This window comes from Babylonia areolata, chromosome 6, assembly GCF_041734735.1.
Source record: "Babylonia areolata isolate BAREFJ2019XMU chromosome 6, ASM4173473v1, whole genome shotgun sequence".
Lineage (NCBI taxonomy): Eukaryota > Metazoa > Mollusca > Gastropoda > Neogastropoda > Buccinidae > Babylonia > Babylonia areolata.
Genome location: NC_134881.1, coordinates 3718986 through 3733985, shown reverse-complemented (window position 1 = coordinate 3733985; position 15000 = coordinate 3718986). Strand labels below are relative to the sequence as shown.

The 15000-nt window shown below is 46.1% G+C and overlaps 1 protein-coding gene across 4 annotated transcripts in view; it reads right to left on the bottom strand.

The window, feature by feature from the left end:
- The window catches only part of LOC143282657 (four and a half LIM domains protein 2-like), a 189824-nt gene that overhangs the window by 71933 nt on the left and 102891 nt on the right, over positions 1 to 15000 (bottom strand). Inside the window, exon 1 of one of the 4 annotated variants that reach the window (XM_076588312.1) lies at positions 9598 to 9660. The exons of the other annotated variants lie outside the window; for them this stretch is intronic. Coding sequence (XP_076444427.1) covers positions 9598 to 9645 — 48 coding nt within the window. The 5' untranslated portion in view covers positions 9646 to 9660. Of the gene's footprint in view, positions 1 to 9597; positions 9661 to 15000 lie in introns of those variants that run through there. 4 annotated transcript variants of the gene reach the window in all.

Below are 15000 nucleotides of genomic sequence, written 5' to 3'. Positions count from 1 at the left end.
TTTACACAACCTTGCCTGAGAAAACTCACAATACATCTTCATCAACGCCAGACTGTTGAATCCTTTGCCGCCTTGTGGCTCAAAACTTGAGCGATGACAGACAGACCTGATGGTGATTCTCTGTGCCAAGGTCAACACCTGTCTGACTCAATTCCAAGTCCATCAATCACTCCACGTGCTTGTAACTTCATTTGTCCACGTGTAACCTGCCTTGAATATTCCCCGAGTTATAATAACATACAAACGCGGGCACCTGTACTGTTTACTACATTAGGGTGAAATGGAATACACACACACACACACACACACACACACACACTATATATATATATATATATATAGAGAGAGAGAGAGAGAGAGAGAGAGAGAGAGAGAGAGAGAGAGATAATAATACATTCAAGATCAAAGTGTCCCCTGGGCGATACGGGACACATCTCATGAGTTACATAACGCAGAGCACGCTGTACAGCACAATCTATGTACGGAAAATCTTCGCAAGAAAATCATCTTTTCTGTCGTTCCCTTTGTTATCTGTCGTTTGCTCTTCCCTGTCTGTGCCCTGTTTAGTTTGACGTCACTTCCTTTCTACGGTCTTTTCCGGTCGAGTCACCAGCGGTGCCCCTCCACCAATGCACCTCCATCACCAACAAAACCAACACCAACAAAACACTTCCCTTTGTACTTCTTGGCATGTTTGCTGAGCATCTCGGCAGTGTGTCTGTCAACGGACGGCGGGATGGGCACCAACTAAACATTCTGCACTGCAACTTGAAAACAGGGCCATTTTAAAAGAATACATGCAATGTATGCGTTTGTTGTTTTTGCGCAATTACTTTTTATTCTCTCTCTCTCTCTCTCTCTCTCTCTCTCTATATATATATATATATATATAAAACAACTCCCCTCACCCTTACGACACCATATTTGGGTATAAAACAACAAGGACAGGCTGTATGAATCAAACTAAAAACAGAACGTCCGAAAATTCAGTTGAGAACAAAGTATGATGACTACTACGTAAATAGACATAGAGAACGTCAAGTAACACGACGTCAGTTGAGAGTCTACTGATTACGTAAAGACGTGCATTTATATATACGTAACACCGGTTAACTGCGTCATGAGAAACGACTGAAGCAAGTGAAGCTATGTCATCATTACGCTGAGTGTCCTGAACAAGTGGTAAAGGTAATCAGAATGGGCGGCGCCTCCAGGCCTAATTTACATACGTCTTAATCCCTCGTCTGCTGCTGAACGTACTGTCAGTGAAGGGTGGTTGTCACCTCACTGAAACCTGACTGAGCGTGTGGTTCAGGTAGTCATTCACCAGCCTTTGCCAGTCACAAGTCTTTGTCAGTCACCACTCACCAGTCTTTGTCAGTCACCAGTCATTGTCAGTCACCAGTATTAGTCTTTGTCAGTCATCAGTCTTTGTCAGTCACCAGTCACTCAGTCACCAGTCTTAGTCTTTGTCAGTCACCAGTCTTTGCCAGTCACCAGTCTTTGTCAGTCACCAGCAGTCTTTGTCAGTCACCAGTCTTTGTCAGTCACCAGCAGTCTTTGTCAGTCACCAGCAGTCTTTGTCAGTCACCAGCAGTCTCTGTCAGTCACCAGCAGTCTTTGTCAGTCACCAGCAGTCTTTGTCAGTCAGTCTCTGTCAGTCACCAGCAGTCTTCGTCAGTCACCAGCCTTTGTCAGTCACCACCAGTCTTTGTCAGTCACCAGTCTTTGTCAGTCACCAGCAGTCTTTGTCAGTCACCACCAGTCTTTGTCAGTCACCACCAGTCTTTGTCAGTCACCAGTCTTTGTCTGGACTTCTTCCTCACGGGGTTGCAATTAAAAAAAAAAAAAAGTATATGTATTTTTTCATGAAAATCAATCACACCATTTACAAATACACAAAAAGAGGTAAATGAACATCAAATTCATGCCACACTGTGCTCGTGTCACAAAGGCTCGACACTCTAGGGCTTAAACAGCTTGGGAGGTGAGTCTGTCTAAATGTCCAAGCAACTGGACGTGGCATGGTGGGCTGATCCTAGTCTGTCTAAATGTCCAAGCAACTGGACGTGGCATGGTGGGCTGATCCTAGTCTGTCTAAATGTCCAAGCAACTGGACGTGGCATGGTGGGCTCATCCTAGTCTGTCTAAATGTCCAAGCAACTGGACGTGGCATGGTTGGCTGATCCTAGTCTGTCTAAATGTCCAAGCAATTGGACGTGGCATGGTGGGCTCATCCTAGTCTGTTTAAATTTCCAAGCAATTGGACGTGGCGTCGTGGGCTGATCCTTGATCTATACAGGAGATGGACATAGTCTGCTTTTGTCGCTATCAGCGTTTTGGGCGCGAATTTATTCTAATTTTATTCATTTATCACTTTTTTTTTGTTTTTAGTAGTGTGGGGTCTATACTTAACAACTCTCGTACATCCTTGTTCTTGTCGCTCGGAACGTTTTTGGGTGTGCATTTATTTTATTTCATTTTATTTACTTTTCGTTTTGTGTTTGAGATGTGGGGTCTAGACTTGATAACCCTGATATGCCTTCGCCGTCGCCTGGGCTTTTTTTTTTACAGCAACATATGTCAACGACGTGGAACAGCCATTATTACGCTCCCCGCCCCCTCCCCCACCTCTCCTGTAGGCCTATTGAATCCATTCTTACTACCCACACAGCCCCGATATATCCCCTCCCTCTCCCCCGATCCCTCCCCAGTCAATTCAGCCCAAACCCTCGTGCCCCCCACACCACAGCTCATGTGAAAGGAATGTTATGACTGGGCAGCACAGGTCTAGGTTGGGTGTACGGGGGGGGGGGGGGGGGGGGGGGGACGTTTAAGAAGAAATAAAGTAACTCCGCAATCGGAGGCTTTGATGAGGGCTTTCGGGTGGGGGGTGGGAGAGTGACGGGTGGGAAGGACCAGGTGAAAAAGTCGTGGGGAAGGGGTGGAGGATCAACGAGAGAGAGAGAGAGACAGAGAGAGAGAGAGAGAGAGAGAGACAGACAGAGAGAGAGAGAGAGAGAGAGAGAGAGAGAGAGAGAGAGAGAGAACTCAGAACTCAAAACGTTTTTATTCAAGGATTAAGATTTTAGGCATTGCCTATTCTTCCAATCTGTCCTTGCTAATCTACATCTATTACAAATAGCACACACATAAATGAAAGGAAAATGTTTTCATGCAGAATTGTATACATAATGAAGAAAACACCCCCCACCCCCACCCCCCCGCCCCGCCCCCACACACACACCCACATCCGTGCACACACACACTGACGCTCGCGTGCGAGCGCACACACACACAAACACACTGACAGCACCCCTTCACTCCCCCACCCCCACCCCACCCCCCAACACTAAGACTGACAGATGGATAGGACAGTGAGTCACACATACAGAGAGAGAGAGAGAGAGAGAGAGAGAGAGAGAGAGAGAGATGTCATCAATATAGAAGTTCCAGAAACATCCGGGTGTTCAAAAGGTACAGTACTGTTACTGTCTCTGAAATCTATGATGGCAAGTGCAGCATACTACAGTGACTACCACCATCACCAATATTACTTGAACACTTGTCACGATTATGAAAGAACGAAATGAATAGATTATGCATGCATAAGAAATAGAACGAGAGAAAAAAAAAAAGAAAAAAAAGAGCAGAACAAAACACGATGAAATGAGAAAGCAAGGAAAGAACAACAACAACAGCAACAATGACTGATACAATAAATAAGACATAACTGACCCCTTTGTTACTGTCTACAGTAATTCAAAGATCAGAGTTATTTAGAGAGAGAGAGGTGGAGGTGAGGAGGGGAGCAGAACCTCAGAACTGTTGACTTCAACGAAGTACGACGTGGACTCACTCAGGATAAGAAAATCGGTGATAATGATCCCTAAGCACTTGGGCCACTCTATGGGTTGTGGAGGTGTGAGTTTCTTATCTGGGGGCTTGACCCCAAGTGAAGACTGACAAGCAGGACAGTGAAATAAGCTTTCAATGGAAGGTAACAACTGTCTGGGAGTTAGGCCAATAGGTAAACGGTGTCTCACTGAGGTAGCTAAATAGGTAAACGGTGTCTCACCGTCTAAGTTTTTCCCAGTACTTTACACATCTAACGGCTGAATTTACATATACTGGATACCTACATGTTTCGCCATACATTTTGGTCATTTGGAGAGAGAGAGAGAGAGAGAGAGAGAGAGAGAGAGAGAGAGAGAGAGAGAGAGAGAGAGAAGGGGGGTGGGGTACAGGCAGAGAGAGCAACAGCAATCGAGGATTTTTGCCCGTCGTGTTTCTTTCCCCTTTTTTTTTCTTTTTTTAAATTTTTTTTTAAAGCCCATCGACACCCTGAATATGAATGATCACGAGCTTAAACGGCTGACACCCGGCTTTTTGCGTCATTGAAATAGGACCCCCTTTCACTTCTACCCACCATCCCCACCCTCCCTCCCTCCCTTCCTCCCTCTAGCTCCATGTCTGTCTCTCTTTCCACCTCCCTGACTCAGTCCTGGTTTACTGAAAACGTTGCAGTTGTTTGGGGGGATTTTTTTTTTTTACGTTCACAACAAAGGTTATCCCCTTATCTCTAACATCTCTTGCATCCTTGTCAGAACCATTCTACAGGTTCCAGAAGGATGAAACGATAGCCACTTTACTTTTAATAACATACCCTTCTCATCAAAAATTGACTTGAACTGTCAAACTTACTGACATTCCCGGGGGTTTGAAATGAAGAGAGGTGTGGCTGGCAGGACAGTTACTTCATCATAGTAAACTTCCAAATGAAAGTAACGATTGTTTGGGAGTTAGGTAAACAAGTCTCTCACCTTCTGTTATCTCCACACTATCAGTCTTAAAAATGTGTACAAAGTGTTGAACGTTTCAAGTCGAAGCGAAACGGTGACGGTGTACGGTTACCCAACTAGCGAGAGAGAGAGGGGGGGGAGGGGGAGAGACCAGGAGAGACAGAGAAAAGTAACAAAGGAAATTCATATCGAATACAGTTTACAAACATTCACATCCAAGAAAGAGAGAGAAGAGACGTGTGTGTGTGTGTGTGTGTGTGTGTGTGTGTGTGTGTGTGTGTCTGAGAGAGAGACAGACAGACACACAGACAGACAGACAGACAGAGCGAGCTAGCAACCATTCATCCATTTCACAGTTATTCTTCTCCTTCAAAAAAAAACCCAACACATAACCGACTGACACCCTTCAGATGAATTATCACACGGCTGACTTCCTGGACTGACACCCAGCTTTTGCGTCATTGAAATATGACTCCCTTTCACTGCCACTCCCCCCCCCCCCCCCCCCACCCCTCTCTCTCTCTCTCTCTCAGTCACAACGTGCAGTTGTTTTTTTACGTGCACTGAATTACCATTTTATGTCGAAAGGATTTGTCAGCGCAAGCAGAAAGATTAGGAAGTGCTTAAAAACCACATACATACACAAAACACGTTCAATCCCAAAGAAGCAATAAAACGGCAGCTTTTCCCCATCTCCTTATCCGCCCTTCTCTTTCCAACACACCCCTCCAACACACACACACACACACACACTGGGATGCACACACACACACACACACACACACACACGCACGCACGCACGCACGCACGCACGCACACACACACACACTGGGATGCACAGAGAGAGAGAGAGAGAGAGACAGAGAGAGAGACAGAGAGAGAGAGAGAGGCGGGGGGTTATGACAGAGAATACGGACAGGATGAAAGGAGAGGAATTAAACAAAGATGTGAGATGAAGAAAAGAAGACAGGATCCAAGGAAAGACGAGGAGACGACACGAGACCATCTTTATTTTCTTTCACCTGTAAGCATCAGCAACAACACCACACGTCAACGGACCAATATTATATACCATCAATACCACCCACACTCCGACACAACCAGAGATCAGCGGTCAGGCCTTATCAGTTTAAACACACACTTCTGCTTTACTGCTTTTCAGAGTTTTTTGTTTGTTTGTTTGTTGGTGGTTTTTTTCGACTGGACTGTTCAAAGGACACCCGCTGTTCATCCGTCAAGAGAGAGAGGGAGAGAAGGGGGCACAGAGAGAGGAGGAGGAGGAGAAGAAGAAGAAGAAAAGGAGAGACAGACAGAGACAGAGACACAGAGAGAATGAGTGCATGCAATTTCGTGTATTTGACAAACGGACGTGGGAAAAGAGCCAAGAAAAAAGAGGGAAGGATAGAGTCAGGGGTGATAAGAAGTAAGATGCATGCACGCACGCACGTGCACACACACACACACACACACACACACACACAGTGTCATTGTGATTGCTGTTCTGGCGGCGGTTTGATGTAATGGCACATGGCAAAAGTGACTGTTCTGTGTTTTTTTCCTTAGTGTAATGATAAACAGCGTGAGAAATCTCTGTAAAGAAGTATATATATGAACGAGCAGATGTCAGCAACTCCTGTTTTTTTTTCAATCAGCTGGATTGAGCTGAACCTCATTTGTGTACCAACAAATCCCAGTCTGCTTCCTTGTTTGAAATAACGAGCATACAGATTGTTAATGGAAAAAAACACACAAAAAAACAAATGCATAAATCCACAATCGTATTCAATGTCCTCTCTTTCTCCTCTCTGCCTGATTGTCTGTCTGTCTGTCTGTCTCTCTCTCCCTCCCTCTCTCTCTTCTCCCAACTCTCTGTCCTGTCCTTCTTGTTTGAAGTAACGGATATAAATGAGAATGTATTTATAACCGAATTCAATATCCCCACCCCTCTCTGTCTCTCTCTCTCGTGTCGCGTCTGTACTGTATTCTTCCTTGAACTCACGAGCAAACTGTTAGTAATCTATATGATTCAAAAAAGAAATTAATATGAATAATTATAAACATAAAAAAGTACACAAGCGTATTCAATTCCCTACACCCCCAACTCTCTCTCTCTCTCTCTCTCGGTTTGACGTATTCAATTCCCTCCACCCCCAACTCTCTCTCTCTCTCCATCTTGGCTTGACGCACTACAGTTCTCCTTCCGCACAAAACAAACAAGCTTCACCTCATTAATATGCATGACCTGCACGGGCCAGAAGCTCTGAAAGGCCAGAGGAAAGGGGATGATGTGCACTTGTCAGAACAACTTGTGTGTGCGTCAGTATCTCCATTGGGCAGGCGAGAAGTACTCTGTCTTGTTTGATCCATAAAATGAACAACGTGCATTAGTAAACTTCTTTCATAATATGAGGACCCACAATCAATATCAATCTGATGACACCAGAAAGAGGAGTTTGCTTTTCTCCAGACTGTATAATCCAGATTTTGCGAACAAAGTAAACAATGCTCTTACGAAATGCTTTGTTTACAACAAAAACAGCAACAAAAACAAGTTAGGGAAAAAAAAATGCATTCGATTTTTAACCCATCTTTAATGAATAAAAAAAGTAACAGTTAAAGTTTGTTTGTTTGTATTTTTTAAGTTAATACCATAAACTACGAATAAAAAATCCAGGAAAATGCTGAAACCCAAGACTTCTCAAGTCAGAGACAAAGTGTGGAGAAATGACAAAAAAATGTCAGTGAACATTCAGTTCATTACCACAAGTCCCCCTCAAAAAATGTTTCCTCTCCAGTTGACGCAATATAAATAAAACATTCCAAAGATATAATTTTCAAAAAATTGGTGGGATGTTTATATTCAAGATCGATAGTTTAGGCCATTTCTAAGCTCAGAAATGAATCTTATAATATCAGTCAAAAAGCAAAGATGGATACTCGAGAAAAAAAGATGAAAAAGTCAACAATGCAGCAAGAAAACAAACAACAGCATTGCGAGGATGGGACATTTCATCAAAGCACAGCTCACCACAATGGACATTCCACGTATTTCCTTTCAATCACATGAACTGGCAAACAGTTATATAATATATATATTTTACTGTTGTTTTGCACTGTATTGCATTGTAGTGTATTGTAGTGTATTTTAGTGTAGTGTAGTGTAGTGCAGTACAATGTAGTGCTGTGTAGTGTCGTGCAGTGTAGTGCTGTGTAGTGCAATACTGTGTAGTGTAGTGCAGTGTAGTGCAATACAGTGCAGTGTAGTGCTGTGTAGTGCAATACTGTGTAGTGTAGTGTAGTGCAGTGCAATACAGTGCGGTGTAGTGCAGTGTAGTGCAATACAGTGCAGTGTAGTGTAGTGCAGTGCAATACAGTGTAGTGTAGTGTAGTGTAGTGTGCAGTACAGTGTAGTGTAGTGCAGTGCAGTGTAGTGTACTGTAGTGTAGTGCAGTGGCACACAGTGTACATTAATGCAGCACAGTGTAGTGTAACTGTAATGCTGTGCAGTGTAATATAGTAAATGTAACGTTCTTTTTAACCCTTTAAAAAACAAATTAAAAACTTGGTAACCGGCTATGTTATGCCATCAGGTTGACTCGCTGTAAAATACTGGCAGTTAATTGCTGCCCCCCCCTTCCCCCCCCCCCCGAAAAAAAAAAAAAAAAAAAAAAAAGAAGAGGGAGAAGAAAAAAAATGAGGGCAATAGGCAATCCGGTCGTATTATTAATAAGAACTCCCACTGACAACCTATCAGTTCATCTTTCACATGAGGGTATAAAGTGAGTTTTCTTCTTTTTTTTCTTTCCCAGCCACCCCTGCCACATTCATTATCGGCTGATCGCTGGAAATTTAAGCCTCCACCCCCAACCTACCACCGTCACGAATCACCAAGCAAGCCTTCAGGTACAAGGTTTCGCGAGGTGGGCCCAGACGTACGTACGGTGGCCCAAAGTGAGCCATTTGTCAGCCTGTCAGCAGCCCACGGGTTTCTGTCTTAGCCAGTGCACCACCCACCAGTGGAGTGTGGTCGTTTGTCACAGTCACACTGCCCGGGAAGAACAAGAACACACAACCCCGTCTCCTCACCGTTTGGTTTGGTGCTGGGTTGCCTGACGATGACAGGTGGTTCGGGGAGAGGAAGGGATTCACTTGTAGGGCAAGTGGCCTGCGTGCCCCCCCCCCCCCCCCCCCCCCTCCTTGTGTTGTGTGTTTCTGAGAGATAGGAAGGGGGTAGTGGGTAGGGGGTGGGGTGGGGTGGAGGAGTGTATTCCCTCTTTCCACATATCTTTCTGAATGGTTCTCCCATGGACGTAATCTCCAACGACCCCCTGTCTTTCTTTGTGACGGGCACACGCACACGCACACACGCGCACGCACACATACAAACACATGCACACACACACACGTATGCACGCGTGAACAGAGCCACAGACACACACACACAAAAAAAAACACACAAGGGGAAATCAGAGAAAGAAACGACGAAAAATAAACAAATACATAAAAATCATAGCACACACACACACACACACACACACACACACACACACACACAGAGAGAGAGATATCGATCGATAGATTGACAGATAGATACAGATAACACCAAGAAAAAGTAACAGAAAGCGAAAAGACAGCAGCCAACACCAAGACATCACCAAAACCACCATCAACAACCACACCACACCCTATGCAGCTCCCTCCGGAACCCCCCACCCTCCCAACCTCCACCCTCTATGCCCACCCCCCTCACCCCTCCAAAAAAACAACAAAACCCCAGAAAACTTGCAAGCCTCACCTCCTCACAAGACACGACAATTTCAGGGATGATGGGAACGTTGTTCATGCTTCGGCCGTTCTCCCTCATCCCTCAGCCAGCACCCTTCCTCCTCCTCCTTCTCCCTTCCCTCCTCCTCTTCCTCTGTCACAGCACTCAGTCAAGGGACAGCACAGCAGTGCCACACCAGTACAGGTCCACCACTTCTTCCTCCTCTCCTCCTCCTTCCTCTTCCTCCTCCCTCTCTCACACCTCTGGGTTAAAGGACGCAGCACAACTACCTCGCCCCCACTTCTGCCAACATCAATACAAGTTCTCTTCCTCTTTCTCCCTTCTCCTCTTCCTCTTTCTCCTCCTCTTCTCTTCTTCCTCCTCCTCTTCTCTTCTTCCTTCTCCTCTTCCTCTTTCTCCTCTTCTTTCTTCTCTTCTTCCTCCTCTTCCTCTTCCTCCTTCTCCTCTTACATCCAGGCCTGAGGTCCCAGTACAGCACAAGTCCTCTACCTTGTCCTCCTGTTCAGCCCTCCTCTTTCACCTGCACCTCTTCGTTCCTGTCCTCTTCCTTTGGCTCCCCAGCACTCCTCCTCCTCTCTTCTCACACTAATGCCTGAGGACTCGGCACAACACTACACCGCCACCACCAAGTCCTCGTTTTCCTCTTCCTCCTCAGCCCTCCTCTTTCTCCTCCTCCACAGTCCTCCTCTTCCTCCTTCAGCCCTACTCTTCTTCCTCCTCCTCCTCCACAGTCCTCCTCTTCCTCCTTCAGCCCTATTCCTCCTCCTCCTCCACAGTCCTCCTCTTCCTCCTTCAGCCCTATTCCTCCTCCTCCTCCACAGTCCTCCTCTTGTTTCTGAGCTCTTCCCCAGTTTCAGCCAGACACGACCTTTCTCACACCCCGGAAAGGGACCACCAACCCACCAGCCTGCCAACTGGCCTAAACCAGCACACTAGGGAGACGACGCCACCAATCACACAGAACCCTCTGGGGTTGAGTAACCTCCTCGGTCACACGATGGTCACATCCCCTCTCTGCTGACGGAGCGCAGAGCTAACTGGACAGGTGTACAGTCTCCACAGGTAAAAAGAGAGACCTGGGCAAGGCAAGGCAAGGCAAGGTTTGTGACAAGACCCGGTACAACGACAACACCACCACACACTGCACTGCACTACACACACACTGAACAGGTACCGACGAAACCGCCGTCCTTAATGGTCTGTGTGTGTGTGTGTGTGTGTGTCGCGATGGGTCAAGAAAGGTTACAGAGACTGCGCAAGAAAGGACAACTGGATGCCCCCAACACCGCCGCAGGTAAAATTCTCCCCCCCCCCCCCCCACCCCCTCATCCCACCCACCCACCTCTCCCTATCTTTCCCCCTTTCAAACCAAGCCAAGCGTACCTCCCCCCCTTTCTCTTTACACAAACCTCCGGAGTTTCCGGATGGCTGATGTCCACCCGATTCAAAGGAGACTGCTGGGTGAAGTAGGGGTTGTAATGACAGGGTGGGGAGGGGGTGGGTGATTCAGTCTTGTTAACAGGACGGACCTGTCTTGTAATCCGGTGTCTGTCGGCGTGTTGCGGACACTGGTACCTGTCATCTTGTGCGCCACCTGCTGTCTTCACGGGGATGTGTGTCCTCTCGATGGCTGTAAATGGGTCCCCGATGGTCGGTGTTTAGTCCCAACAGATGGAGCAGGGTTCCCATTGACGGGTTTGAGTTCCTACAGCTTCTGAGTCCCTGCTGATGGCCTTAAATCCCAGATGATAGCTCTGAGTCCATACTGATGGCTTTAAGTCCCAGATGATAGCTCCGAGTCAATACTGATGGCCTTAAGTCCCAGATGATAGCTCCGAGTCCCTACTGATGGCCTTAAATCCCATATGATAGCTCCGAGTCAACACTGATGGCCTTAAATCCCAGATGATAGCTCTGAATCCCTACTGATGGCCTTAAATCCCAGATGTTAGCTTCGAGCCCCTACTGGTGGCCTTAAATCCCAGATGATAGCTCCGAGTCCCTGGTGATGGTGTTGGTCCCTTCTGATTACCTTAGGTCCCTATTGATGGTTTTCAGTCCATACTGATGGCTGGAAATGGAAGTCCCTGCAGATGGCTTTGATAGTCCCTTTTGATGGCCTTAGTCCCTATGATGGCTTGAGTGCCTAGTGATGGTCCTCGATGTACCGCTACTGATGGCTTTGAGTCCCTTTTGATGGCCTTATGTCCCTATGATGGCTTTGAGTCCCTTTTGATGGCCTTATGTCCCTATCGATGGCTTTGAGTCCCTTTTGATGGCCTTATGTCCCTATCGATGGCTTTGAGTCCCTTTTGATGGCCTTATGTCCCTATTGATGGCTTTGAGTCCCTTTTGATGGCCTTAAGTCCCTACTGATGGTTTTGAGTCCCTTTTGATGGCCTTATGTCCCTATTGATGGCTTTGAGTCCCTTTTGATGGCCTTAAGTCCCTAGTGATGGTTTTTAGTCGATTCTGATGGCCTTAAGTCCCTATTGATGGCTTTGAGTCCCTTTTGATGGCCTTAAGTCCCTAGTGATGGTTTTTAGTCGATTCTGATGGCCTTAAGTCCCTATTGATGGCTTTGAGTCCCTTCTGATGGCCTTAAGTCCCTATTGATGGTTTTGAGTCCCTACTGATGGGTTTGAGTCACCCACTGACAGTTTTGCGTCCCTGTAGATGGTTTCCAGTCCCTATTATTGATGAATTTGAGTGTTTATAGATGGTTTGAGTCTTGATATTGGTTTTGGATCTCTGCTGTAGGCTTATGACTCCCTACTGATGATTTTGAGAATTCATTATTGATGGTTCCGAGTCCCTGTTGGTAGCTTTGAGTCCCTGTTTAATGATGGTTTTGATTCCTATTGATGGGTTTGAGTCTCTGTTAATGGTTTTGATTATCTGTTGACGGTTTTGAATTCCTATGAATGGTTTCGGTCTCTGTTCATGATTTCATGTCTCTGTTGATGGTTCTGGGTATCTATTTCGTGGTTTTGAACTCCCATTAATCGTTCTGGCTAACATGGTGATGGTTGTGAGTCTCTGTGGAGGGTTTTGAGCCCTTATTGATGGTTTTGAGACCTCCCTGATGGCTCTGAGTCCCGACTGTTTCGTTTCGTGAAGTATATAGTTACAGTCTGATCCGTTGACGTTCTACTGCCGTCCTTTTGATACCCGAAGCTGATACAGTCTAGCAGTTTACCTATCCATAATCAGCACCTGAAGGCTGCTGCCAATGAGCTCTGCCCATGCAGGCAGCCTGTTGAGCGAATAGCTCCGTGTTTGTAATGCGTGTAGAGCTCTGTCTCTGACCGAAAACAGGCTCTATATGAGTATTAAAAAAAAAAAGAATCCTGATACCCCGTTGCCCCATTGCACATACCATAGACAATGACACATACAGTCAGTCACAGACCAACCACCAGCTATGAAAACATCCATGGGACAATCTGTGCAATGCCTTCCTCACAGATGTTTTCAGTTTCAGTTTCAAGGAGGCGTCAAGAAGTGTGGACTGACCCATACACGCTGCGCAACATTTTCTTAAAGCAGATGTTTGACCAGCGCACAGGTCACACCTTGAGCTGTTTGCGTTCTGTCAGAAATACTGTAAAGGTCATTATCATCCCGACACGAATGTGGCACACAGAACTGCACAAAACAGATTTGGTATACAGTTTGCGTACATGCGCGTGTGTATAAAAATGTACACGTGTACACAAGCGCGTACAATTATGTCTCACACTGAACCCGAAAATGTGGGGATGCGGATGGGGAGAGAGAGGAGGAGGGGGGAGGGGGGAAGTAGGGGGAGAGAGAGAGAGAGAGAGAGAGAGAGACAGAGACAGACAGAGAGACAGAGAGAGAGACATGCAAACACAGACAGACAGACGCACACCATGTTGTTAGAAAGGCTGTGGCCACAGTGTCTTGGGCTGGCAAAGAAAACACGGTGAATTTGAGGAGTGCAATGGAAACAACGCCATTCGTCACTCTGCAGTGTGTGTTATCTGCTTGTTTGCCCGTCTGTCCCCCCCCCCCCCCAAACCCTGTGTGTGTGTGTGTGTGTGTGTGTGTGTGTGTGTGTGTGTGAGAGAGAGAGAGAGAGACAGAGACAGAGACAGACCCAATCAACCTGTCGCGGCGTTCCATCTTTCCCCTGACCTGTCTGTGAATCTGTCGGATCTTCGGAGAAGACGGTAAGCTTTGTGAGTTAATGGACCCCCCACCACCCTTCTAGAGCGTGTTCCTTACCAGCTATTTTTGTCTCCCATTATGTCTGCTGCCCTGCCGTGTCTTATGGTATCGAGTTCATCATTTACTTTATCATTTACTGCACAGGGAAATTGATTTGAAGAGCATGAAGAGGAGGGAGGAGTTGCTGAAAGGTGGAGGATTCGACATACTGCAGAACGCACATCAACGCACTGCAATACGTGTTCCACAAAGCACTGCTAACCTGGCATGCAGTATGACTGTGTACACACACGTCAGTGTGAACAAAAGAAGTCTGCAATCAAAAACAGTAATCCCAGCCAACTTACGCACCATCGTCGCAATCAAACAGCTCACAACATGCTCATTTACTGCGAAACTGGATGATTCTCTGCTATCATATTCTTGGTATCCTATTCTTCATCTGGTAGTCTTAAAATGGTTATTCGCTTTCTACAATAAAGCGCTCGCTTCTTCATATACATATCGTCTATGTTTCATTGTACTGTTTTTATTTTTCGAGTGATTTTTTCCCTATTTTTTTAACACCATTCAAGTTTTATCAAATTTCAGACGGTCTTATTTCAGTATGTGGTATTTACACCATTTGTCAATTTTTATCAAATTTCATACGGTCATATCTTAACCTAACTTACAGTTTTTCAGATGTAATTCATAGTTTATATAGATCTCTATTCAAAGTATTTTACGTCACGAATCTAAATCGATTAATATACGCCGGAAACTATGCTGACTACTGTCTCCGTCTCAAGACACGTTCCCCCAAATCCGCGAAAAATAAAACATCACATATATCTCTTGCTGACTGCACTTCAGCTGCTCGCACTCTCGCTCTGGCTTTTCCATTCCGCTGTGGCGACGCTGCGGGGTCCATGTTAGTGTGAAACCCGCATTCCACGAGGTGAGGTGGCCAGAGTCTACATCAGCCCTGACAGCCCGCCTTCCTCCCTCGTGCAGCCCACAGTCCGAGGAACTTGAGAGACACTCTGCTCCATCTTGTGAAAACGGCCTGCCATTCATCATCGTTACGTCACTTTGACTGTGTGACGATGTCTCACCGATACCGGACGGTTCACATGCAGACAGGCAGCCGGTTCGCTCACTGTACAGCTTCACGCTATGTCATGAACGGTTGGAAACCATTCACCTGTAAGGTATTTACATTATGTGGTGGTCAGC